The 25,009-nt window shown below is 43.1% G+C and overlaps 2 protein-coding genes across 5 annotated transcripts in view; one reads left to right on the forward strand and one right to left on the reverse strand.

Annotated features, from left to right (window-relative positions):
* Positions 1-591: 591 nt before the first annotated feature.
* Positions 592-5,289, reverse strand: ndufb2 (NADH:ubiquinone oxidoreductase subunit B2). The gene is made up of 4 exons (XM_030719854.1): positions 5,084-5,289; positions 4,776-4,920; positions 1,784-1,859; positions 592-680 (listed from the first exon to the last, which is right to left on the reverse strand). Exons 1-3 carry the CDS (start codon positions 5,158-5,160, stop codon positions 1,785-1,787), a joined length of 297 nt encoding a protein of 98 aa, XP_030575714.1. The 5' UTR covers positions 5,161-5,289; the 3' UTR covers positions 592-680; position 1,784.
* Positions 5,290-9,600: 4,311 nt separating this feature from the next.
* kmt2e (lysine (K)-specific methyltransferase 2E) overlaps positions 9,601-25,009 on the forward strand; it is a 29,172-nt gene continuing 13,763 nt past the window's right edge. For 3 of the 4 annotated variants that reach the window (XM_030719999.1, XM_030720001.1, XM_030720002.1), the window contains exons 1-4: positions 9,601-9,939; positions 19,045-19,229; positions 23,820-23,931; positions 24,773-25,002. In XM_030719999.1, coding sequence (XP_030575859.1) covers positions 19,159-19,229; positions 23,820-23,931; positions 24,773-25,002 — 413 coding nt within the window. In that variant the 5' untranslated portion in view covers positions 9,601-9,939; positions 19,045-19,158. Of the gene's footprint in view, positions 9,940-13,818; positions 14,008-14,225; positions 14,414-19,044; positions 19,230-23,819; positions 23,932-24,772; positions 25,003-25,009 lie in introns of all 4 variants that reach the window. The other variant, XM_030720000.1, reaches the window with a different exon arrangement.

A 25,009-nucleotide genomic window follows, 5' to 3' on the forward strand; every position in this document is an offset into this window, starting at 1 on the left:
AGGATTTCATGGTTGGATTTACCAGTCATTGCATTTTTAGGCTTCTTTTACTAATTTGGTGTTACCCCCACTCGCTGCCTTCTAACACATGTTCAACTCAGTGTTTTAAGTAGAAACCCCCCCCCCCCCCCCCCCGTTTAAACTGACTCTGCACCCATGTAGCTTTAAGAGCACCCTCTGAACAGTGTGAGCCTTCCTCAGGTGAGTGATGTGATCCAAAACACAAAGACTCAACTTACAAAACTGAGTTTGTTTGTTTTCTCCCCCCTTTTACACTACAATTTAACCTTTAACTCTTTGCATGTTAAGTCACGGAATAGAAAATGAGCTGGCCCGCAGGTAGGGTTTGTAATAAGCTGTAGTATTCATCGCACAGGATCTGTCCCCCTCCTCCTGCTTTTACATGCAGCTCTCTTTGCTTTTTTTTTTTTTATTTGGTGTGTGTTGGTTCTTGCAATGTTTTTTTTTTTTTTTTCTTTCCCAAATTTAAATGGCTTATGATTTGAAATATACAAACACTGGCTAACTGTGACACTGTTAATGCATTTCAGAAATTGCGTGTAAATAAAATAATGAAATGACAGGCTGGTCTTCTGTTTAATTTAAAGAATTTTATTCTATGTACAACAGTGAGTTTCGGAACATCCTGGAGAGTTGCCCAGCATATCGAATCCCTCGATCTGCAAAGAAGAAACACAGTTTACCAGAGAACAGCCACTTTATTAGGTACAATAAAAATGTATTTCAAGTCTTAAATTTAAGAACACTGCACTGAAGTACATGCCTAAACTAAAGTTACATTCTCAGTGGAGGATTTTAAATGTTTTTAGCAGTTAATTACTGCTATATTAACAATACTTCAATTGTTTTTAGACAACCTGTTTATGTAAAAACAGAGTGGCCTTTGTGGTCAGGGCAACTTCAATGTGAGGAAAAACCTGGCAGTTTGTGCTTGAAATGTCTTCAGACAGTAAGGTTTTAAGGACCTGCAGACATCTTCAGTGTATATACCCGTCCTTGTACCTAACTTTATGAACTTAACCTCAGTTGAACCAGGTGTACAGCAGGTCTAGTGTAAACCTCTCAAACACTGCCCTCTGCAGAGTTCAGACTGAACTACAGCTGCTTTTCAGGCTACATGTGACACTGGACATTCTCACAGCTGCACTGCAGCCCTCAGCTTCTGCACATTACAGACGTAAATATCTGACGCAGTTGGATCAGACATTAGCCGGGCTTTAATCTGCAGTTAGATGTGCAAAGTCAGAGATGTCAGACTGCTCTTAAGTATGAGTAGTGCAGCGGTCTGCACTCTCCACCCAGGCAGCTCATCTAATAATTGAGCATCACCAGAAAGAACTGTGGAAAATATCCTGAAATTAAAGCCCTAGACAAATCTGACTGCTTTTTCTAACATGTAAAGACCACTGTGCAGCGCTAACTTTACAACAAATAGATGTTTTTGTACATTCAACTTGCTCACAATATAGCCATAATTTTTTATTTCATAGATTCAAATTATAGTAGACGGGATGTATCATCTCAGGAAAGGCTCATTTTTAAATGTGTTGTCAAAACGTCAAAAAATTGGGCAAAACTTCTCCAGAAATCCAAAGTCACCTCTACTTTTAGTTTCAAAGACTCAAACATGCAAAGCAGCTACCAGTCTTGTGTTGTGACTCTTACACAACACCCTCTACTTTACATTTAAACAGTATACTGTAAAAGTTACATTTGTGATCCTGTTTGCCCAGCGTATCAGTAAGGAAACTGGAGAAATCACCTTATTCCTCATCATCTGGAGGGATGCCAAGCTCCTCATCCGTCCATTGAGAAGCATCTGGCCAAGGGAAGTGACCCTGCATAGGAGGAATGAGTGTTCATCAATAAAACTCAATCAAAAAATTATATCAATCAAATCCTGTTCCTGGCATATCTGGGGTGCAGCAAACCCTTTATTAGGAACACCATACTAATACTGGGTGAAGCCTCAGCTGTGATTCTTCGTGGCCTGGATTCAGAGAGATGAAAACATTCCTCTGAGAGTCTGTTGATATAATGTTACCGTATAAATACTGCAGATTTATCAGCTGTACCTTCATGCTCCTGTACTAACTCATTCAAAAGGTCCTCTACTGGATTCTGATCTGAAATACACTGAACTCCTGAACTTTCACTGATTAGAAGTGGTAATCTGTGGCCATAAAGCAATGGAAAGAGTCAGGTGCAATAATGAGACTGGCTGCAGCACTCAAACTATGACTGATTGGTGTTCATGTTTAGCGTGCCAAGAAAACCTCTATACTACTACACCATCTGCCTAACGGATTGTACTACAAAGTGAGATGAATGGCTGAACAAGTCAGAGTTTTCAGTGTCACAAAGCTGGCTGTTTTTAACCGGGTTAGGTAACTTGTGCTGGACATATAAACTGCTCGAGAACAGGTAATCAGCTGTCAGCACCACATTTTCAATGACCGTTTTCCCGCTGACAGGCTTTTATACTTGGTCCTAATTTGCTGTGTCTATTAGGCTGAGCCCAGCCATCCCTAGGGGGAAACTTATTTTGACCACTTGTATTAGTGACTTGCTCATTACCCATATCTCATGACCTTAGATGACGGTAAGCCCCTGATGAGTCAGGACCTCTGAGTCCAAGGCCAAGGCTCTCTGCTGGAAAACTGTGGCAGGGTTGCTTCCTCTCAGTTGGGTAAGAGAAGCTGCCCTACCTACGAAGGAGTTCAAGTATCTTGGGATAATACACACAAGTGATGGGAAGGTCCAGCATCAGCAGTAATCCGGGCACTGTACCAGACTCTCACGATGGAGAGAGAGCTGAGCATCAAAGCGAAGCAGTCAGTGTATCAATGCTGACACCTTCACCTATGGTCAGGAGAGCCAAGCATGTGTTTAAACTGATCAGATTTCTCACCCTTAATATGCAGCTGATGGTCATCAGACAAAGAAAGACTTCAGACACTCTTGAAGAACTTTAGACCCTATCCATGTGCGGTGTTTTTGCTCCTGTTAATGTCTTATCTTTAATATAACCTACTCCAAAGTAAGTTAGGTCTGCAGCATAAGTTACCACGGTACTGACCCATGTGAGAAGTGAACGATCCAGGGTTAAACCTGAAGTTAACTTTGTAGTACAGGCCTCTGGAGGTCAGCAGTTTTAGAAATACTCAGACCAGTCACTGATGTGATAACATAAATTATGTGCACGATCTATATGCACTGCACGTTGGACTGTAGTGTCTGGAGCCAATGCAGGTGATCTCAGGGTGATCTAGGTGAAAAATGTGATGTGAAACTAAGATGAATGAATATTTTTGACTTCAAGAGAGTGCCGAAGCTACAGTGACGACTGTCATTTCACTAAAATTCACCTTTAATTTTTTTTTTTTTAGTGTTAGTGACTGATAAGAAGTTTGTCAACCACTGGGCTAATTTAATAATTGCATGAAAAAGCAGGCATACAGACTTTCCTAATAAAGCTACAGTGCTTATGATTTAAGGCCCGACTTTGAGCAGACCACTCGAAAACCTTCATTTTGCTTTTTTCTGAGCCATTCAGAGGTGGAGTTGCTGGTGTTTTTCAGATCACTGTCCTGCTGCATAACCTGAATACTCTTGAGCTTCAGGGCACGAACTGATAGCCAGACATTCTCCTTCAGGATTTTCTGGTAGAGAGCAGAATTCATGGTTTTATCAATTACAGCAGGGATCCTCACATCCAGGCCTCGAGAGCCGGGGTCCTGCAGGTTTTAGATGTGTCTCTGCTTCAACACACCTGAGTCAAATAAAGAAGTCATTAGCAGGACTCTGGAAGACTTGACTGCATACTGAGAAAGTAATTCAGCCATTTGATTCAGGTGTGTTGGCTCAGGGACACATCTAAAACCTGCAGGACACTGGCTCTCGAGGCCTGGATGTGAGGATCTGAATTACAGCAAGTTGTCCAGGTCCTGAAGCGGCCCCAGACCATCACACTACCATGTTTGATTGTTGGTATGATGTCCTTTTTATGAAATGCTGTCTTAGTTTTATGACAGATGTAACAGGACTCAAATCTTCCAGAAAGTTAAACTTGTCTTATCAATCCACAAAAATCTTTACCCAAAAATCTTGGGGATTATGTGAGATAAGCCTTTGTGTTTGTTTTGGTCAGCAGTGGTTTTCTCCTTGGAACCCTCCCATGGATGCCATGTTTGCTCAGTCTCTTTCTTATTGTTAAATCATGAATCTGACCTTAACTGAGGCAGGTGAGGCCTGTACTTCCTTATATGTTCTGGGTTCTTTTGTGACCTCCTGGATGAGTCTTCAATGTGGCCTTGGAGTAATTTTGGTAGACCAGCTACTCCTGGGAAAGTGCACCACTGTTCCAAGTTTTCTCCATTTGTGGGTAATGGCTCTCTCCGTGCTTCACTAGAGTCCCAAAGCCTTAGAAATGGCAACCATTTCCATGGCTTTGTTTCTCAGCTGTTCTAGAGTTGCTTTTGTGAGATATTTTAGGAAACTTCATTTTGTCAGACAGGTTCAATTTAACCGATATCTTGATTCAAAAGGTCTGGCATGACCCTGGCTAGTGAAACTGAACTAAGCTTTCCAAAAAATATGGTTAATAACACTTAATTCATGATTTAACAAGAGGGAAATTACTTTTTCACAACACTGTGCGTATAAATATACATCCAAACCGTTGACGCGGTTTCACGGTATTATTTTGGGCTTCAACCTTGTTTCATTTTTTAAAATATCTACGGTTTACCCACCAGTACTGCATCCGGGTCATGCCAGCAGTGCCAAAGGATCCAGAACCACATGACACCGCTGATGAGCTCCGACTCGAACTTCTGCTTCTTCGTTAGCTGCGGGTACTGTCTGTACTGTGGCTCAATGTGCGGTCCGCCACTCGCCCTGAAACACACGCATTATTATAAGGCACATATTAACTCAAACGAAATTATCTGGAAGGCGACCAAACTATTCTGTGTTTTAGATTTCACTGTTGTTAATTTACCGAAATGCTAGCTACTAACTGCTGAAGCTAACGGAGTCCCTAGCGTACCCGCGGACTTACTTTCTGCTCGCAGGATCGCGCCTCACCAACCGCGCTCCGGCCCGAAGGACTCCGAGCGCCCTCCCAAAAGAAGACATGACTTTTTTTTTTATCAAAAAGCCAGCGTTTATGGGATTCTACGTAAAGCTTTGGACAAGGTGCTGCCCCGGTAGCTGAGAAGTCACCTTCTCCCTTTGTCAACAAGCGACCTCCAAACAACGTCAACTCTGATTGGACAGAAAGTTAATGGCGTTATATTTGAGAGCGCCCCCTTTTGTTTTGCAGGCGAAAGGACGTTTTACCCTACAAGGCTCTGAGATGCTCAGATTTTGTTTTGTAATAAGTTTGAAATTAAACCCAGTTACTTTACATTATATATTTTTTTACCATTTGAATGAGAGTGAGGCAGGGTAAAAGGTGAAGATGCAAAGACTAGAGGTCGTGAAGGTGGATGAATTTAAATACATGTGCACAAGAGAGGTGGCGAGGGTGGAGGCAAGTGTCAGGGGTGATTTGTGACAGAAGGATCGCAGCAAGAGTGAAAGGGAAGGTTTACAAGGTGTAAGTGAGACCTTATGAGACATACAGTTTGGAGACAGTAGCACAGGAGGTGGAGCTGGTAGACATGAAGATGTGAAGACTTTCATTGGGAGTGATCAGAATGGACAGGATTAGCAATGAGTACATCAGAGGGACAGCACAGATTGAGAGAAGCAAGGCTGAGCTGGTTTGGACATGTGCAGAGGAGGGGTAGTGGATATATTGGACAAAGGATGCTGAACATGGAGCCACCGGGCACGTGGAAAGGACTAATGGATGTAGTGAAGGAAGACATGCAGAGGATTGGTGTGACTGAGGAGGATGTTAGGGATAGGGTCAGGTGGAGGCAGATGATCCACTGTGGCGACCCCTAAAGGGGGCAGCCAAGAATTTACATTGTATTTACACCAGTGTCATCTCTAGAGTGTGTCTGCTGAACAGAAGTGAAACTAAGTCCACTCTTAGCACCCGACCAGAAAATAATACACAAGAGTGCCCACTTTTACTAAATAAACCACATTTTGCTTGGGTATGAGTATGGTGGCCTGTTAAAGCCATTTTAGGTCAATTAAATAGGTCAATGAATGAATAAATGAGCCATATAATTTGAGATTAAAACTATTTAGGAGAAAAAAAATATAGTCTCCACCAAAAAACACAAAAAGTGCAAGAAGAAATCCGAAGTGATCTCAGATTTACATCATAGTGAAACATAACCAAAACATCGATCAAGTATAGATCATTGTTTAAATTCTTTTCAATTTTATTTATATAGCGCCGAATCACAACAACAGTCATCTCTAGGCACTTTATTGATACAATATTAAAGGGTAAAAATGATACTGTATTAGAAGAAAAAAAAAATTACACAACTGCATATTAGCAAGCACTTGGCAACAGTGGGAAGGAAATACTCCCTTTTAACAGGAAGAAACCTCTGGCAGAACTAGGCTCAGCTTATCTGTACTGTTTAAAGATGAAATATCAATACTGTGCCAATAAAACATAATTTTGTAAGTAATTGTGTCATTTTTAAAAAAAATCTTAATATATTGACAGCCTTACAAGAAATGCTTTTCTTCTGATTAGCTGAGATTTCATCTCTTCAGAGTCCAAATTCTTCTAATTACATGGTGGTTCTCAGATAAAACACTTTTTTCAAACAGAACTGGTGAGGATAATATTCCACACACTGATGCAAAGTGAAGCAATGTGGTTTCTTGCTGTGAATGTTGAGGGTTATGACTTTGCAACCTCAGACACTGAAATTTAGAATATTTAGGTTTTTCTTCTTGTAAATGTAAAATATTAACTCAAATCATTTGCCTCCATTTTTAAACTCTACTGTGACCCTACTATTAATGGAAGATAATTTGCATAACTTACCTCTAATTTTGAACGATTACAGAAAAGTAGGCTATTCATATTATCAGTATATAAAAATACTGTTATAGATTAGTACTTAAATACATAGAGTAGCAAAACTACCCCAAAAAGACAACCTAAATGTCCACTTTATAAGGAGAAAAACTAAATAAATGGGTATGGAAATCACCTGACTGTACCACTAGATGGGGTCAAAAGCTAAACAGAGGTAGCCCGGGGTAGTGCAGCTGAATGTTTTTGTGTTGGAAATGAAACTTGACCAGTTTCAGAAGTTGAGCAGTTTCTTGGTGTGCAAACTGACAAAGGCAAATGAAGTGCTTGTGTAACCACAGCTCACCAGTTGTGACACTGATGAACTGTTTTCAACCAGGGGTTAATACGTAGTTTCCCGTGGGTGCAATTTTTTTGCCCGTCAGCCACAAACATGTAAAACCATATGCGCACCTCTCGGTTCGCTGCTGCGGCTGTAAATTAAACCAGAACTTGAGATTTCCAAGACACGAAAACAGGAAATAATATAACAGTGGCGGGCACGCGCACGGCGCCGCCGCCCAGGAGTGCTCGAACTGTGAGCGCAAACAGAAAAAAAGTCCTCGACGCCATCTTGTTCTCAAACAACGATAACCGATTAAAGGAAAAGAAGCTGCCGCTTCTCGCTCGATGCTGGTAGTCCTTTTCCACACCATGTACAAAGACACCTTGTCGCTTTGAGTAGATTATCGGGGTGTTCCTTCACAATACACACTTGAACACTTAATTTCACATTGTTACCTAATGGCGCCTGGTCGTAGCTGCGCTCCGGTTGCGCCCCTCTCCCCTCGCAGCTCAGAGCCCGCCCACAAATACTAACTGCATGATGTCATCAGAAACCAACCATTTCTCAAAAATGACCATTTTTATCAGTTGCTTATGGACCACTGTTAATCCCCCACCTACTGTGCGCCACCGTCCTAACATAGGAGTGATTGGCTCGTCTTCGGACCGAAAACACGATGGTGGTGGGCACACACGACACATCCTCTCCAAAAAAAAAAAAAAAAGAAGAAAGAAAACAGATGGGGACAATTTAATCGCTGTACCCTCCATTCTAGCCGAACATTTCCATCTAGCAGCGGACGACGTTTGCTAGACTTTTCTGCCTCCGTCCTCCCCCCGAGTTTTTATCAAACAAACCCGGCTGCCCGAACACCAGTCGTTGCAGCGGTCCTGCAGGAGGGCGCATGCGCGAGTGGATGCGGTTTAAGGTGGGGGAGGGTAAATAAATGGAAACGATGAGAACATCCTCTGTGAACATATGATGTCAAAGGGATTTCTACAGACATGTTTCTGGATTGGGGGGCCGTAACAGATTCACCGTAATCATAATAAAACCTGTGGAGGAAAAAGCTAGAATATCTAGGTGTGTATTGGCGACCTTTACAGCTTACGTCCAGTAATAATTAAATCAAAAAGGGCCATTAACTGCAACGTCGCCTAGGTGATAATTGCAGACCATAAAACGGACACCCACTACTAAATACTAAATAAATTGTAATTAACAAAAACTTAAATACGTCCCCTCGTTTGATTCAGACTTTTGCAAGTCGATAAATGGGACTAGAGCCTTTAAATCTATATTTACCTACTGAATTCTTAAAAGTTTAACTATATGGCTCTCAAAGGATTTTACTGCAATCCAACTGTTATTTGTACATAATTAAAAACTCAATGTGCTGTGTTTCACAGGCCATTCATTCCTAATATCAGTTTAATATAGAAATTGTCTTGTGTAAGGGGTTACATAACAGCTTAGTTGCCTCCTACTGTGTTGGGGTAGCGGATTTGGGTGCTCTTTTGCAGCCAGTGCCAGTGTGTAAAATAAAGGATTTTGTAGATGCAGGCTATATATATTTCTTTTTTCCCCCAGTAGTGATAAAATGTAGATTGACCTACTCAGACGGACTGTTGCATTGTTGGTTTATTACAAACAAATATAAAAGTAAAGCTAGTTATGTTGGGTCTGTTGAGTAATGAACGGACTACTCAGTTGTTGCTTTGCGCGCATATATATATATAAGTTATAGCCACTGTAGTGTTTGCATTTGATGTAAACTTCCTATCTCGGGGTCGTTTTGAGGTAAAATAATAGGCTGCAGGTTATCGCTCATTCTAATCCCGAGGGGAAGAAGAGGAAACAGGAGGGGGAAAGAGCAATTAGTTTAAACAAAACCTCCCGATAACAGCATTCCCACAGCTGACTTCACTTTCAAAACATGATCATAGAGATAGCACGGACATTATAACAACGCAATCAGGTTATTAAAAAACAGGCCACGCGCCCTCCTTTATGTAAAGCACCTATAATTTGCACTTTAAAACGATTCAACGAAGCACTGTCCGTTTTAATTTGAAGGGCACCATCTATAGCGCAGGATACATTTAATCCGTAGCGTTCCCGACACAACCGGCAACCCTCTTGAGGAATCGCGGTCTTGGACGCGCGCCGGGAACGGTCACGGCGCCCCTGTGAAATGGAGAGTGCAGCCCCGCAGTGTGTGGAGGCGGAGCTTGAGTTTGGCGATCGAGAGGGAGGGAGGAAAGGAGAGGAGGCGGAGTCTCGGCAGTCCTGGCAGGGCCGCCATTTTTGCAAAGGGAAAAGAGACTGGTTTTGAGGGGATCTAATTTCTAAAAGTCTCCGTTGACTAAGGCACAGTTTTAGCGGTTCCGAATTGATTTTCTAGATACATTTGGGGTCCCCGCGTTAAAACAAGAAGCAAGGGATTCCATCCCCCTCAGAAAAGGAGTCTTTAGAGGACACGTTTAGATACAAACATTTTAAACCTTGGCCAGGGATCCGCAGTGTGTGTGGACAGAAGTATTGTTTTGGTTGTGGAAGCTGTGTGGAAAGCGACGGGGGTCTTACCCAGGTCCCCTTATTCGCTACTCAGATCCTCCAGAGTGGACATAAAACGGTGAGTAAACTGCATTAAGTGTGCGTTAGATCCGACGTGGAAAGGGGGTATTGTTGGCTTTTAGTTAGCTGGCCAGGCACATCATGCTGATGCTGGCTAACCGTAAGTGTAGTACCAGCTGAGTTTAGCTTCCAAGGCGGGCTGCTCGACACCGTTAGCTTGTAAAGTGGCAAGTCGTTTTCCTTCATATTTACCATAATCATAATTTTAAAAAGGCCAAGTAAATGACGCAAGTGTCTGTGTGAGTATCAAGTTCGCAAGCCAACAAGAGCACTTGCTAGCTAGCGCATGCTACTAGCTCAAATTAGCCTGACACTGACTACTCGCTGATAGTGAGGCAATACACGAGACGTCATACAAAGTTATCAGGTAAATATTATTTACGAGTGATCACCTAGTTTAAAAAAAAAAAAGAAAAACAGCCATAGCACCAGAAACATTAAGACAAATCTGTCCCACAGCTCTTCGCCCAGTCAACAACATTTAACGCTGCCAACCGAGAGCTGCCTATAAAATCTTTAAAAGCGACATTTTTACAAACGTTTTTCACACGTTGACAACGGGTAAGTGGAGCCAGGTGGGGAGTCTTTTGTCTAGTTTGACACAGTGACACTGCGGGCCTTATTGCGCACACTTTCATCCCTTTTTTGTGTGTGTAAATAACGTGACCTCCGAACACAACCGCTTTATTCCTAATCAGCTAAACTACTGCACCTACTGCCTGTCAGCAGACGCTCCAGCTCATTGAAAACAGTAAATTTCATTAGTTTTTTTTTTTTTAGCTTGAGTCAGACGCGGTATCGGCGTCTCCCATCTAGCTCATACACAACACGGGACATTTCCGTTCATGCGTTCAGAAAGCCCCGAAAGAAAATTGAACGTTTTTTTTTTTTTTTTTTTAAACATGCAGTTGAACCGATTTTATGAAGTTGTTCTTACGCAGTAATCTCACAGGCCTTTATAAATAAGTCGAGAGTATTTCCAGTGTGGAACGGAGAGAAACTGACGGCTCCTCTTTTGTTAACAATCTGACTTAGAAGTGCATTTCGCGATGATCACTTAATTTAGATTCAGGGTGTATTGGGTTCAAATGCTGCAAAGCGTGGGGGAGGGGATGTTCCTTTTGGGCATCTCGCCCCATCTATTCAATCTCAACTAGCGAGTCAAGCTACGCAGAATTAAACATATTAAGCAAATTTGTCGTTTTCTCCTCACCTGGCATAACCGTGTGAATGCGCAATCGGCTTTGTTGTTTTTTTTTTTGTTGTTTTTTTTTGCCCCCTTGTTAACGCGGATGTTGTCTCTGACAAGCAGCGTATTAATTCGTGTCGGCTAGCTTGTTATGCTAACTGTACGCCGTTTGTCGGTAGTCAAATTCCGAGGCTATTTTTGGCCTTTATTCACGGCACAGATTTAAAGATATTCTCCTTGCTTTCTGCTAACAAAAAGGCCTGGTCGCTCTCATGTAGCCTTCTAACATTACATTTCTAGTGGCCAGTGCTAGCAATTAGCTCGCTGGCCTCGCTTTCGACGAATTCACACTAACCCCTATTGGTAACAACACAAAAATTGTACCGACAGAGTGATACTCAAGGTGGAGTGTGTGAGAGAGGCGATTGAATGCATTCTTGGGGGGTTTCTTCCCATGGCGAGGCTCCCTTGGCTACACGGTTGTCTCGCCGTCCTGAGAAAAAGCGCTATGAAAATGGCGACAGCGCCAGGGTGTTGTGGTAACATAATAGCAACGTTGTACCCTCCACACCCCTATCGACAGGGACTGACTGCAGCGCCGACGTACTCACTGAGGAGCAACTGCACAACACATGATATACATACACATTTTAAAAAAAAAAAAATAAAGTTAGGCTTATAATAGCGTGAAAGAATCCAAATAATACACCAGAAACACTGCGCTTTTTGTCTTGTTGTAGTAATAATTACTGGTGCTGTTTCCTGTCCCCTAAAACGAGTTTCATAGTAGCCCTATAACATGCGTCACTTCTTATGCTATTTGCTTGAATTTTGATGCTGGGGCACTGTTGGTGTTATCACAGTAAATCGGACACCTATCACTACTTTTACTTGACGTAGGAGTACACGTTAGTGTACTTTTTAAGTTGCAAAACGGTGCACAAACGCAGCGATGTCAAAGTACATTAGACGGAAGACTTAGCTCTTTTTTGCCGCATCTCACCTGACAACTGTAAACAATATTGTGTAGTTTTTCCATCACCCTCGTGGGTTTCATTTCCTCTTCATCCTCTTCTGTGTGACCGAAGTTCACCCAGCTGAATACGTTAGCTGTGATGGGTAGTAATGTAAATTTACATATATGCAGTGATTTTCCTGGCTCAAAAAATAGTTTTTTGTTTTGTTTTTTTTGAGGGGGGGGGGGTCTGCATGTTGTTAAGGCAGAGAGACTGTTACCTTGGCTGTGGATTTTCCTGTCATTGAACTTAAGTAAATTAAGCCCTACTGATTTTTTTTCTAATCATAGTCTTAGTGATTCTCCTTTGTTAGGTGCACATATAAAGAGTCACAAGAGACAACCATGCTTTTGTTCTTTATGTCCAGATGAAATCAGTTTTATTAGATGCCATAAAATGCTAGGTATGTCTTTAGTCAGTGTGGGGAGCTGATATTTGTTGTCTCACATAATACAATACTGTACAGTTGCACAGCACATCATGCCAAGTATTTAGTAGTAAGAAAAACATTACCTGCATCATGTCACAGCGCAGTCTTACAGACTGAGTCAGTACACTCCCATGTAACAGGATATGTTTTAAATTGACTGTAATGCTAATGTGCTTCACGTAGGCTTTCTTTTGTCATGTCTGACAAACTAACTCACAAAATTACCTTGTCAGACATGACAAAATTACCTTGTCATGTCTGACAAGGTAATTTTGTGAGTTAGTTTTCTGACAAATTAAAAATGAAAATGTCGAGGGAAGTGAGTTGAAGCCAGTTTCCGGGATACAGTTTTGAGCTGAGGGCACAGCTGTCCTTTCCTCTGCTTCACCCTGTGGGAAAAACTCACTTTGTTCGGCTCAAATGCCTCTTCATGACTCTTGCCAAGGAGTTTTTTTTTAATGGTGTCTTTTACCCCTGATAATATTATGTTGTGTAAAGTAGAACGTCTTCCAAATCAGTAAAAGCTTCAGGTCTTTCTCAATAATCAGCCCACTGTAAACCAGAGCCATAGTATGTAGATTAAATAAAGGCCATTGCTAACATTAGTATATCAAAGTATGAATCAAAACACAGTTGCAGGTTATAGTGAAAATATTTGCATCACAACATAAGCTGAATCAACATTTAAATGAGTCCGCGCCGTTCCATTTTTTCTGATATACCCTGCTGCATAGGCCAGTGATGAAAGTCATAGCATTGGAAATGAGTTCAGTAGCAGTACATAGCCACTGTAGTCATTCCTCAGAATAACATTGCGTCTTAGTGGATTTTTCGGCCGTGCGTTGTTTTCCTTTTAGGGTGTTGTGGGCCAGATTGAGGTGGTCAGGCTGTATTTTGCCTGTGTGTGCACTTTTTTTTATTGTTTTCAACCTTAATACAGACTTATGTGTCAGGCCAGGAGGAATAATGCATGACACAAGCTCCCAAACGTCTGGGAGTATACTATATGATACTGTAATGAAGTTATTTCCCTCAAAATTAGAATAAGTGTTAAAAGATTTTCTCTGTGGAGGTGTTTTTACTACTAGATGAATTAGAAGGCCCTATCATGCTTAATTAGTCTGTGCTACTTAATACACAAAATCCCAAGCCGTCTTGCTCATCCCTGTAAAGGAGCAGAGGCCTCTGTTCAAATACCCCCCCCCCCCCCCCCCTTTTTTTTTTTTTTCCTTCTGTCTACAGAATATTGGACCAGGCAGTGTTAAATTCCCGATTGGCTGTGTGTGTGCCTGGTGGCCTTGTGCAGGAAAGCGTGTGTTTGTTTGCTGTGTTAACAGAGATGGAGAGGGGCAGCGAGGTGAGATGCCAGTCTCCCTTTGCCATAGGGACAGAGCGCTGTGGCCGGGCTGCATGGACACGTTGTAGTCTCAGGTGACGCACCTTTCCTCTCACCCTGACCCCAAGGCAGACTTGTGCAATCAAAAAGCCACACACTCAGTGCAAAACTGTTTGATTTTTCAGCATGCTAAATGGAGAAGGAGACAATAAAGAAGTCAGACAAGTGCACAGAATGTCTGTTGGTGTATTGATGTATTGACAAGGTAGAAAGAAGAGCTCCTCTTGTTTTTGTGCCCTTCTCTTATCTCCAGATATTAATTCCCTGAAACAGAAACATCTCTGTGCAGTAACTATGTTGTGGGGCCAAGATGTGTAGCTGCTGCCTGGTCTCCAGAGATCTCACATGTGTGGTGCCCAGACACCAGAGACAAAGCTGCCTGGCTCAGGAGCCCAGCGCAGTCACATGGTATCCCAGCTGAGAGGAGAAGCCAGAGCTCAGGTGACCTGTTTTTGTGCTGCTAGCTCGGCCGTAACAGATCCCTCTTTAAACTAGCAAGCTGCCTCCCTGACAGGTGGCTTTAAGGCCAGAGCTACAGAGGCTGCAGCCCCGCTACACCTCCCCAAACTTCTCCTGTTGCTACGCCTGTGTTATGATGGCATTCATGAGTTGCAGGATAAAGAGGGGCCATGTCATCGACGTTGGTGATGTAACAACACTGTGGTCCAAGCGTGAAATTGATCATCAAACACTGTTATAATGGGTCCTGAGTGGCTCTTACTGTTCTTTTTGCCCTGTAGATGTTGAGTAGCCTCTCCCCATTTTCTCTGGGTGTACACACACGCACACACACACAGAGCTCACATGTTAGTTAGCTATGCAGTGCATTCTCCAAATGCTGTAATTAGGAAGCAGCTGCATATGTGCCTGCATGTCAGTCTCTAATCATGATAGCTCTCCCAAGTCCAAGGGACAAAATAAATCCTGTTGGCCCTCACAGGCACAGTCAAACTGATAGAGCAACCCAGTGTAAATTAATGGCCAAATAATCTGAAAAAGCGATCTGTTCATGTTCATAGACACATTGTTCAGTTTTTTTCCCCCGTGTCAGTCAGCATAACTTTGAAACTGATGTATTTTTACAGGAAGTATAATAAACTGGTGTATTTTTTACCCAGATGACTAGTTTTTAGTGTTTAAACATAACAGAATCATTTGTAATGGTGGTAATGTGTTACTTTGTGTAATGTGTAACTTTGATCTTTGATGTGAGCAATGAAAGCTTTCACTGCACTGCCACCAACCCCCCAGGCTTTCAAATGCTGACTTTTTCGCCCTTGAAACGTGGAAAATATTCTTTTCATGTACACAGATATGAGCCCAGTCTATTTCATAAACTTACTAGTCCACCAGTCTAATTTTCAGACGTTTATAGGGACTTGCCGTTGACCGTATACATAGCCATACATTATTGTGACTCTGGAAGCAGCAGTGAGAGGGAGATGGAGAGATTGTGCCCCCAGGGGTTCTCCTGATCAGGACATTGCTCAGACAACAGGAGGGCTGCCCCAGCTTTGCTGCCATACTGACTTTAACTTGCTGTTTGAACTGAGAACAGGAGACATTATGATACACTGGACCATTTATGTGCTGTTATTTGTCTTGGCCCTTATCAGAGAAATCTTTTACAGTTGTGTTAAAAAAAAGTCTTAAACTGGCAATGCATGTGGCAGATTACAAGACTGTTTTGAATGAGTCTTAAATGAGCATTTACCATGCTACTTACTGCTATAGTGCTGTCCCCTTTTAGGCAGTTATTTACTAGTTCTCAGTTAGGGCACCTGAATACAGCTGCATAAATGCCTCCTCCTCCTTGTCTGACATTTAAACAGACTGTTTCTAACAGTCTAATGAGGCTTTGGTCTGCACACACACCAATACATTTCCTATTGTGGCAACAAAAATTGCTTGTGTGAATGCTCACATCCATATCCCCTGCTGTATTGATGTATGACTTCACCTTCAGCGCTCGAGTGCAGAGGGAGTGCTGCTGGCAGCCATGAGCGCACTGATTTATGAAGAAAAAGGCAGATCTAGTGTGTCCCCCGGTGGGTACCGAGAAAAAAAATCCATCTGGGTCACGCTTCCTGTTACATGAGTGTATTTGTAGGGAGTGTGTTTTATCTGTTTTCCGAGCTGAGTCATTGCAGCCAGCTATGAGGATGGTGTGAAGTCACATCAGCTTGGCAGAGAGGGCCTTGGGATTCAGTTGGAATCCCTCATTTTGCTCAGGCTCCTCCCACTTAAGGAAAAACGTGATCTGCTGAGACTTGGGTGTGAAAACGAGAATGAAAACGCTGTTGCACATAGAGCAGTGGTGATAAACTGAGGAGAGAGGAAAGCTGTTTTCCATGGCAGCACCATTTGAATACAATGGCGATGGTATGGGTTTTCCCTTGCCGACTCGGTGCAGTTCTGTCTTAAAAGGATGGTTATTCCATACACACACAATGACGTGACTGTGTCCCCTTGCTGAGGGAGGGAAGGAGTAGAAAGGAGAGACTGGGTTTACGCGCTGCGCTCCACTCCGCCACCCAGAGTCCATCCAGGTCGAGGCTGTGCAGCATCACTGTCAGACATACCCCATGTACACCTCCCCCACCCCTTGCCCTCTCAGCCTGTGGTAATTTTTTTTTTTTTTTTTTTTAAAGCTCCCAGCAGGGTGAGGAAATCTATTCAGTGAGCACATTTTGGAGAAATGAGACACCAAGAAAATGTAAACCACTTCCACGCTGTGGTTTCTTTTACTATTACCCACTTTTTGGCATATTTCTTTTTTGTTACATTTGTCCACTCACCCTCCCCTGTGCACGTTCCCCGCTTTCCCCACCCCGCTCTCCTCTCGTGTGTTTCCATAACAGCAGCGGATTTAGCCAAAGGTGGTTTTAAATGGTCTCTCCTGGCACTCTTGTAATTAGGAGCTGTGTCTGCGACACTCCCCTTTCCCTCAGCTCTGCGTTACTGTCTCAGGTTTATTTAGGAAGTGCACAGAGGAGAGGGAGAAATCCGCTTGGGCGGGGTGACTGGGCGCAGGAAGGGAGGGTTTGGGGGGGGGTTGTTTTTTTTTTGTTTTTTTTTCCCTTTTGGCTGCGTTTCTCCAGTGTGATGGACAGCTCTTCTAGAGGAAGTAGGAGGAGCAAGCAGTGGCAGTCACAGTGAAGCTCGGATTTAGTGAGGAATGTTGCTGTACTGTACTTTTTTTTTTTTTTTTTTTTTTTTTTTCCCCTTCTTCTTCTTCTTCCTGCCAACCTTTGTCAGTCTTTACTGTGTCTGGATCCAGTACAGTTCACATATGTTTGCATGCTACTCTTAAAGCCTCCTTATAAAGGAATGTGTGAAAGGACAGTGCAAGGGATTATCTGTTTATGTGAGTGGAAGGGGGCTAAATGTGTGCATTCCTTAGTAGTGACAGCAGGATTCATTGGACCAAGTGGAGGCAAACATGGTGGACAAGGGAACAAATGGCCTGCTTCGGTGGGAACCTATTTTACCCGTGCTAAAACATACTGGGCCTCTCAGATAATGCGGAGGGGGTGGGGTGGGGGTCTGTCATTTCAGTGTTTTTTTTTTTTTTTGTGTGTTTTTTTTTTTTTTTTTTGGCAAACTGCCCTATTCTTGTTGAATAGCTTCCATCATGAAATGCCCCTGCCTGTAATATAGTTGTCCTGTTTAACCCAGTCTCTGGACAAAGAATCAGAAGAGAATTTGAAAGGTGATCCCTGGACTTGGCCAACACAGAGACTCATGGGGGTCTTCCTCCTTCTATTAATTAGGCTTGGAGCTGACAGCTGTCATGTCTGTGAGGCTCTCACCAGTCCTGCTGGTTCAAACAATGCTTTTGGGTGAATTAGTACTTGAAATTGGGCTCGTCATCACGGCTGTTGAGCCTGCTTTAAAAGGCTCCCGGTGTATGAGTGTCTCAATGTGAAAAATATGAGGGTTTTCTTGATAGAAGCTTTGTAGTTGGGGGTGTTGGGAAATAAAGGTTTTCTGGAAAGATGTGCTGCATGTGTGTAGACATGCAGTGCTTCATAAGTGCATTAATGATCCACGCTCTTACCTCACAAAACCCCACAGGCATGTAGAGACAGGTTTTCTTGTGTGTTATTGCTTGCTAAATGCGTGAATACGCGACATGTACCGTAAACCTTCCCCCAAAAGACAACCTGAGCTGTGATCCAAGCCTTTGTTTGGGCCCCAGAGTGCATGAGCAGGCTGAAGGTGTGACCTCCAGCCTATTTTGTCTCAGCATCTGTCCCTCCCACTAATCCCGCTTATCAACAGAGCTCTGTATCAGGGGCAGCCACACTGACACACATGCTCCCGTCTGAATTCAGGTTGCATACAAATACATATTAATATTCCCATCTATGCCATTTCCAGTATAAAAATCCTTAGTCCAACCAACCAGACTCCTGCACTACATACATTGCCTGACATCTAAAGTAGTTAATTATTAATTATCTCATCTTGGGGAGCTTTTTCCATGGGTGTTGCAAGAGTAAAACCTAAACTTTTCTGTCATGTAAATGTGTGGATGTGCAAATACAGCACAGTTCTTAGATTTATTTAAAACAGAGCACTCCTCTTCAGTCGAAAGGGGGGAAAAATGGCCTCTGTGTTGCGTTTTCCTCCCTCCTTTCATGGCGGCCGGCTGCTGTGTGTTCTCTTGCTCCCCTTTGTGGGAGCTTTCTTGCAGTGCAGCCCTTCCTGCATGCCTGGCGGTGAGTGTGCAGAGGTCGCTTTAGCGCAGTTCACTCAACAGCAGCAACAGCAGCAGTGGTGGCGGCTCAGGCTTCACCTTACAGAAACATTCCCCTCTCGCTTTTCATCAGTCAATAACCTGAGCTTGGTAACCCTGTCAGAAGGGGGAAATTCCTCACAAACTCTTCCCTGTCACAGAACGTTATTGATCTGAAAGTGTGAATCATACATTTACATGTGCTGGAAATACCCCATTTTCACTATGAATTGTGATTGCAGGTTTGCTAGAGCATGCAACTTTCCTATGTTTAAACTTGCCTTCGGTTTACTAATAAACTTTATTTTTTTTGTTCCCCTTCTGTGTTCAGGCCTTGTGGATGCACTTAGATGTCTGCAATGAGTGCTGTGGCTGGCATGCCTCAGTGTTTTGGACTCCCTTTCTCTGGACTCAGTAGGACAAGAACTGATCAGCAGAGAACGTCATGAGCATAGTCATCCCAGTAGGGGTGGACACAGCAGACACCTCATACCTGGACATGGCTGCGGGCTCAGAGTGAGTAACACCAGGCCTCCACTGTGCACACATTTTTATGCCCCCTCACTTCCTCTTATTCACTCTTGTGTACCATCTTTGGTTGTATTGTCTCACCAAAATGTCATTCTCAGTTTTTCTGTCCTTTCTTCCCTCATCTCTCACCCCTCCTTGTTGTCATAGATAGTTTTATTTGATGTAACATGTCCATCCCTGTCTCCTCTTTATGTGCCTCAGCATGCCCTCCATAATGACTAAAGCTGCTGTAACATTTTTCTTGAGTCCGCGCTTTCTTTCCAGACAGATCTCTTCTCGTGTATTTACAAAGCTACTGTTAATGGGAAAGGAATTTGCAGGAAGCCGGGCCCCTCTAGTGTGCACTCTAATGGACTGTACAGTCTTGCCATTGATTCTTGTAGATGTTCTCAGTGTTGCGCTATTAACTACATCTACTGATGTGAATCTGCAGTTATGTGTGCAGTCTGTGTTTATAAAACTGACTGTGAAGTATACAGAGGCATCAAAGCATGATTTTTTTTTTTTTCTCTTCTCCTTCTCCCCTGATTCTTGTCTAATGCTGTAAGCTTGATGTTTGCACATGTGTGCGCTGCATTTAGTCAGTGAAGCAGAAATGGTGCATGGAGCCATGGCAACAAGCTTCCTATCGCCCCTCCTCTTGGTTTCCTTACAGTCTTGTCAAGGACACTGCCGCGGCGTTTTCTGGTCAAATAAATGAAGCAAGAGGTTCGCGTACGACTAAAGAATAACACACGTCATCTGCTTATGCAGGGGATCCTGTCTCTTTAAAAAGAGGGAGAGCCCTCCCCTCCCTGCTGCCACCGCCTTCATCAGAGCTGTTGCCCAGACAGCATGTGTTGCCATGGTTTTTACCCTTCACTCCCCTCCCTTCCTCCTTCCTCTCTGCACTGCGCAGGGCCTGTTGCCATGGTCACTGCCCTGAGTGACAGGTGGTCCTTGCATAGATTACCCCCCACCCCCCCGAAACCAGCCAGCTAACTCCCCCCTCTCCCCCTCTGAGTGCTGCTGTCACTGGGGGTACGAGTAAGCCCTTCGCCTTGACTCTCTCCCTTGTTCTTTGTCCGGCTGTGCTCTGTGTCCAACTGCCTGCTGCAGATTTATTCAAAAGCAGATAACAAGCTTGAAAGGGGCTTCCACCTGCTGCTGCACAGGTCCTGTCTAGACTAGAGGGACAGAGTGTAGCTGGACTCACACTGCTCTGTAGAGGGCTGTGACTCTGTCAGGAACATGGATGGTATAAAAGATGGATGCAGGCACCATGATGTCAACCACTGGTTTCTGAAGCCCCGTTGTGGTGTCTCAAGCTGAGCATTTTTGCCGGATGTGACGAGGGGGGTGGTTCTGACAATGAAACGGCATGCTCATTGGCTAACGACTTGTGACTGACAAATCAATTAGCCAGTGAGCATAGTCTGGATAATCCTCCTTTCCTGTTCAGTTCAATATGATCTGAAACTAGCGACTGAGCCCATAAACTCATTAGGAACATGTTTACCAAGGTCACAGAGAGTGGCAGGCAAGGACTGTTTTCCCATACACTTACACTGGAAGTCTTTATGCAACCACAGGTGTCGCCTCCTGGTGGCTATACATTGATTTATTTTGCCCTACATCAGACTATAATGTATCAAGAGAACTCACCGCTGAGACCATAAACTCATCAGGAAGGTGTTTGCAGAGGTCAACTCAAGTGAGCAGGAGCATTATTATTTATTTATTTTTTTTGCAAAGACTTGTCTGTTTTTGCAAACAAAGAAGTCACCCCCTGTTGACCGTTAGAAAGAATGCAGGTTAAAATCATTGGCTTCACTTTTCAGACCCGGAGGCTGTGCTACATGATAGAGAGGTCCCTCACAAAATCCTAAATTGAAATCCATGAAAGAATTAGTGTAACTGAGTTGCTTTTAAATCATGCTTCAAAATGACCACCCAAATAAGTGCCCAGATGTGTTTCAAGATGGCTGCCAAGCGGCGAGACTTACTTCTGGAAGGACTTTGTCTACGTCCACATTTTATATTCAGCCTCTGCTACTCGCCAGAGAAACGGCATCACGTCTGTTTCCACGTCCTCCCTCAAGTCTGCAGCAGTGTCACCAGCTGTTGGCCAATGTAGAGTTTGTGTGTGTGTGTGTGTGTCCACGGTGACACACACAGAGCCCAGCATGCGCATATACGCTGCTGACAGAATACGTAGTGTTGCCATGGCAGCAAGCGGGAGCTCTTTAGGAGTGAAGGCGTTGCCGGTGGCGTTTCGGGGGCTGCTCTCTTTCCTCTCCCTGCTGTTGAGCTCTCTCCTCTTTGCTGTGCTTGTCCACTCTGCCTCTTCACGCTCTCCCACCCTAGATGTTCACCTTCTAAATGACATCTTCCAGATGTCTGCACCCCCCCCCCCCCCCTTTTTTTTTTTAACTCATGGCGTACTTTAGCTATGCATAGGAAATACCTAACTGCCACCTTTTAAACTTAACGTCGCACAAATTCTGTCCTCATTACACCTTCTTTCATCTGTTCTTGTACACGACACAGGTCGTAGCTGATTATTGGGCTGTATATCTGCAGGCCTCCCGCTATATATTGTGTACACTGCCTGTAATCCAGCGGTGTCAAATACAGTTTGGTTTGCAGGCAACATACAAGCCTAAAACTATTGCTAAAAAAGCCTTCAACTTTTTCTGTTTCTTTTAGTTTAGAGAATTAGATTCAGACATTTAATAAATTCTTTATTTAAAAATTAAGACATTTCACATTTTCCATGTTACAAAGAAATGCTGTTGTAGTAAATGTAATGGGAAAACCAGGGACCTTTCTGTTATTTAATTGAATACTAACAGAAGAAACACCCTTTTTCTGTTATTTAATGATTTATGTATTGTTTACTTTGGTGTAATACAGCATGCAGTATAAAACTGACCATAACTCAGCCCTCTAACTTGGATGAAATAAGCAATTCTGGCTCTATTTTTTAAGAAGGAAAACCGAAAGGTCATATAAAATAAAATATACACACACACACACACACACACACACACACACACACACACACACACACACACACACACACAGATGCTTCCTTCCTTCCCACTAAACAGGCTGGCTCACTTGTTTGGCTTGTTCGTCACTGGCTCTTTTTTCCTCCAGACTAATTTACAACACCTGTCTCTTCAACTTGTTTAAAAACTGTCCTCCTTTCCACATACACACCTACATTTCTGTATTATAAAGTGTAGACTTTGATCTGGTTAATCATTATTGGAAGAAAGTTTGAGCCGACTACTCCCAGGGATATATATTTTAAATTCTAACTCTCTTTCTGCACACTTAATCTGTATGGCAGTTAATCTGTTGTGTATGCATACACACCCCTCTTACCCTGGGCCCGCCTCCATACCTCAGGCATACACTTTACGTTTTCGCTTTGAGAGTGAATAGTTGAGTGGTAATACACACAGGAAGTGCTGCACAGTGTGCTTTTGGCATGCAAGAGGAGCAATAGGGCTGAGAAGGGCTCCCACAGGTACCGTATTGCCAACTTGTCTTTGGACTCGCTTTTTAAAGGGAACTTTAAGGGGTCTTTTTATCTTCTTATTTAAGTACTTGTTCCAGCTATATAATTATTCTCTGTAGTTCTTAATTGTTTTGGCTGTTTTTAGTGTGCTTTTGTCCTGAGCGTGAGCTTGAAAATAGCGTGGCTATAGAGTCGTAGTCTCACATGGCCTGGTCAGACTGCTCATTGTTTGCTGCTAAAATAGCTCTATATACATTAGAGGCAGTTCTATATGCTTAGTGAGCATCTTCATTGTATTTTGCCTACACAGAATTATTTTTTTTAGTTTGGAGGGAGCAGAGCAAAGAACTTTTTGAGCCTCTGACCTTTGAGCAGTTTTCTACACCGTGCTCTGTGAAGAGTCAGATCGAGTGTGTTTTCACATGACTGAACCATTCACTCGTGTGGATGCCTAGTTGAAACAAATAGCTGCCACACTGTACCTTAAACAGTCCATATCTCAAATCCATCTTGTTTATCCTGTCTGTAAAACTTGTATTTCCCTCTCTTCCTTTTTTTTTTTTTTTCTCCTTTCTCTTTCCCCTGTTTCATACCGGACTGTCTTGTCTTGTGTTATCCGTTTTGCCAGTTCCACTTCCCTCTTCCACTGAGCAACTGAAGAATAGATTAATCATGTCATAATAAGGGTGGGTTGTTCTTAAACGGTCAAAGAGGCTCTCTCTCCCCAGTACTGAACGTGATAGAAAAGTGGATCTACTGGTTTGGTAGGAATGAGCTTGTGAAAGTGTGTATGTGTGTGTGGCGTTTTTGTGTGAGTGACAGGTAGCATGTGTTTTCTAATTATTGTATGGCTTGCAGATGTGGGTTCAGGGATAAAAACGTCTGTTATGGGTGGCTCTTGAGCTAGAGTAGCCTGGGTAAGGTGACATTACAGCAAGCCCTGTCACCACCAGTATCTACCTAGATGCAGAAACATCTTTTTTTTACTTTTGTAAGGAAACTGTCCTTGAGTTACTCTACTTTTCAGCCTTTAACACTTGGTCTTTGTCTGTGTTTCTGTCCTAAAGACCAGAGTCGGTGGAGGCCAGCCCTGTGGTGGTGGAAAAGTCAAGCTACCCACACCAGATTTACAGTAGCAGTTCTCACCATTCCCACAGTTACATAGGCCTGCCTTACGCTGTGAGTACACGCACACACACACACACTCGCCTTCCTCTCAACATCTCACATATAACCTGCAAACTTTGAGCTAGAGCCTGGTTTTACTTTGAACAAATTCTATTGATGTTTTCCTCAGCTTTATCAAATGCACGTGAATAATAAAAGCAGCAGCTGACAAGAAGAAATCAAACTAAAGAAAGGTGGTCATATTACATTGCAGATACGCTGGTGTTTGAGTGTAAAGGCAGAACAACTTGCCTGTCCCAGGATTTCAGAAACCCCAGAAAACAAGCTGATGTTTGCTGCTTTTCTTGTCCAGTCACAATGCCATGGTGTTTGGGTATTCGGAAAAAATGTAAATGTAACACTTCTTTTTCAGTCATTGAGTGAAATTGACTGTCAGTTGATATCCTTAATATTTTTGGGATATCTAAAATACTATATAGTGCTTTGTACATGTGCAGTAACTAATTATTTCAATCATTAAATGGTAATTAAGAATTCAGGAAATTGTGAAACAAAACTCATTGCTGTCAAAAGTTTGTTTGTTATTTTTTCCTGGTCAACAGGATTTTGGGCTGTCACTCAGTTACATACAGTTATTTGTATGAAAAGTAAAGAATCAAATGCTTACATATGAGGAGCTGTTACCAACATATGTTGGCCAAAAAAGGGGACTAAACAGTTATTAATTCATCAAAATAGTTTTTAATTTAAGAAGGAGGCTGTTGGTTGTGCAGGTAATTTTCTGTTGCAGCTCTCGTATTGCATGCCCGCTGTGGCTAGGTTGTTTTGTAAACTGATGACTTATGATAAGCGTCGCATCATCTGACTAGTACATGTTCAATTGTCCCCTCAGGACCATAACTATGGGGCGCGGCCCCCACCTACGCCGCCAGCCTCCCCTCCCCCCTCCATGTTGATCCGACAAGGCGAGGGGGGGCTGTTTGTTCCAGGGGGCCAGGACGAAGCATCCAGGGGCACCACACTCAGCACCTCAGAGGATGGCAGCTACGGGGCTGACATCACCCGTTGCATCTGTGGCTTCACCCACGACGATGGCTACATGATCTGTTGTGACAAGTGCAGGTGAGAC

This window comes from Archocentrus centrarchus, chromosome 23, assembly GCF_007364275.1.
Source record: "Archocentrus centrarchus isolate MPI-CPG fArcCen1 chromosome 23, fArcCen1, whole genome shotgun sequence".
NCBI lineage: Eukaryota > Metazoa > Chordata > Actinopteri > Cichliformes > Cichlidae > Archocentrus > Archocentrus centrarchus.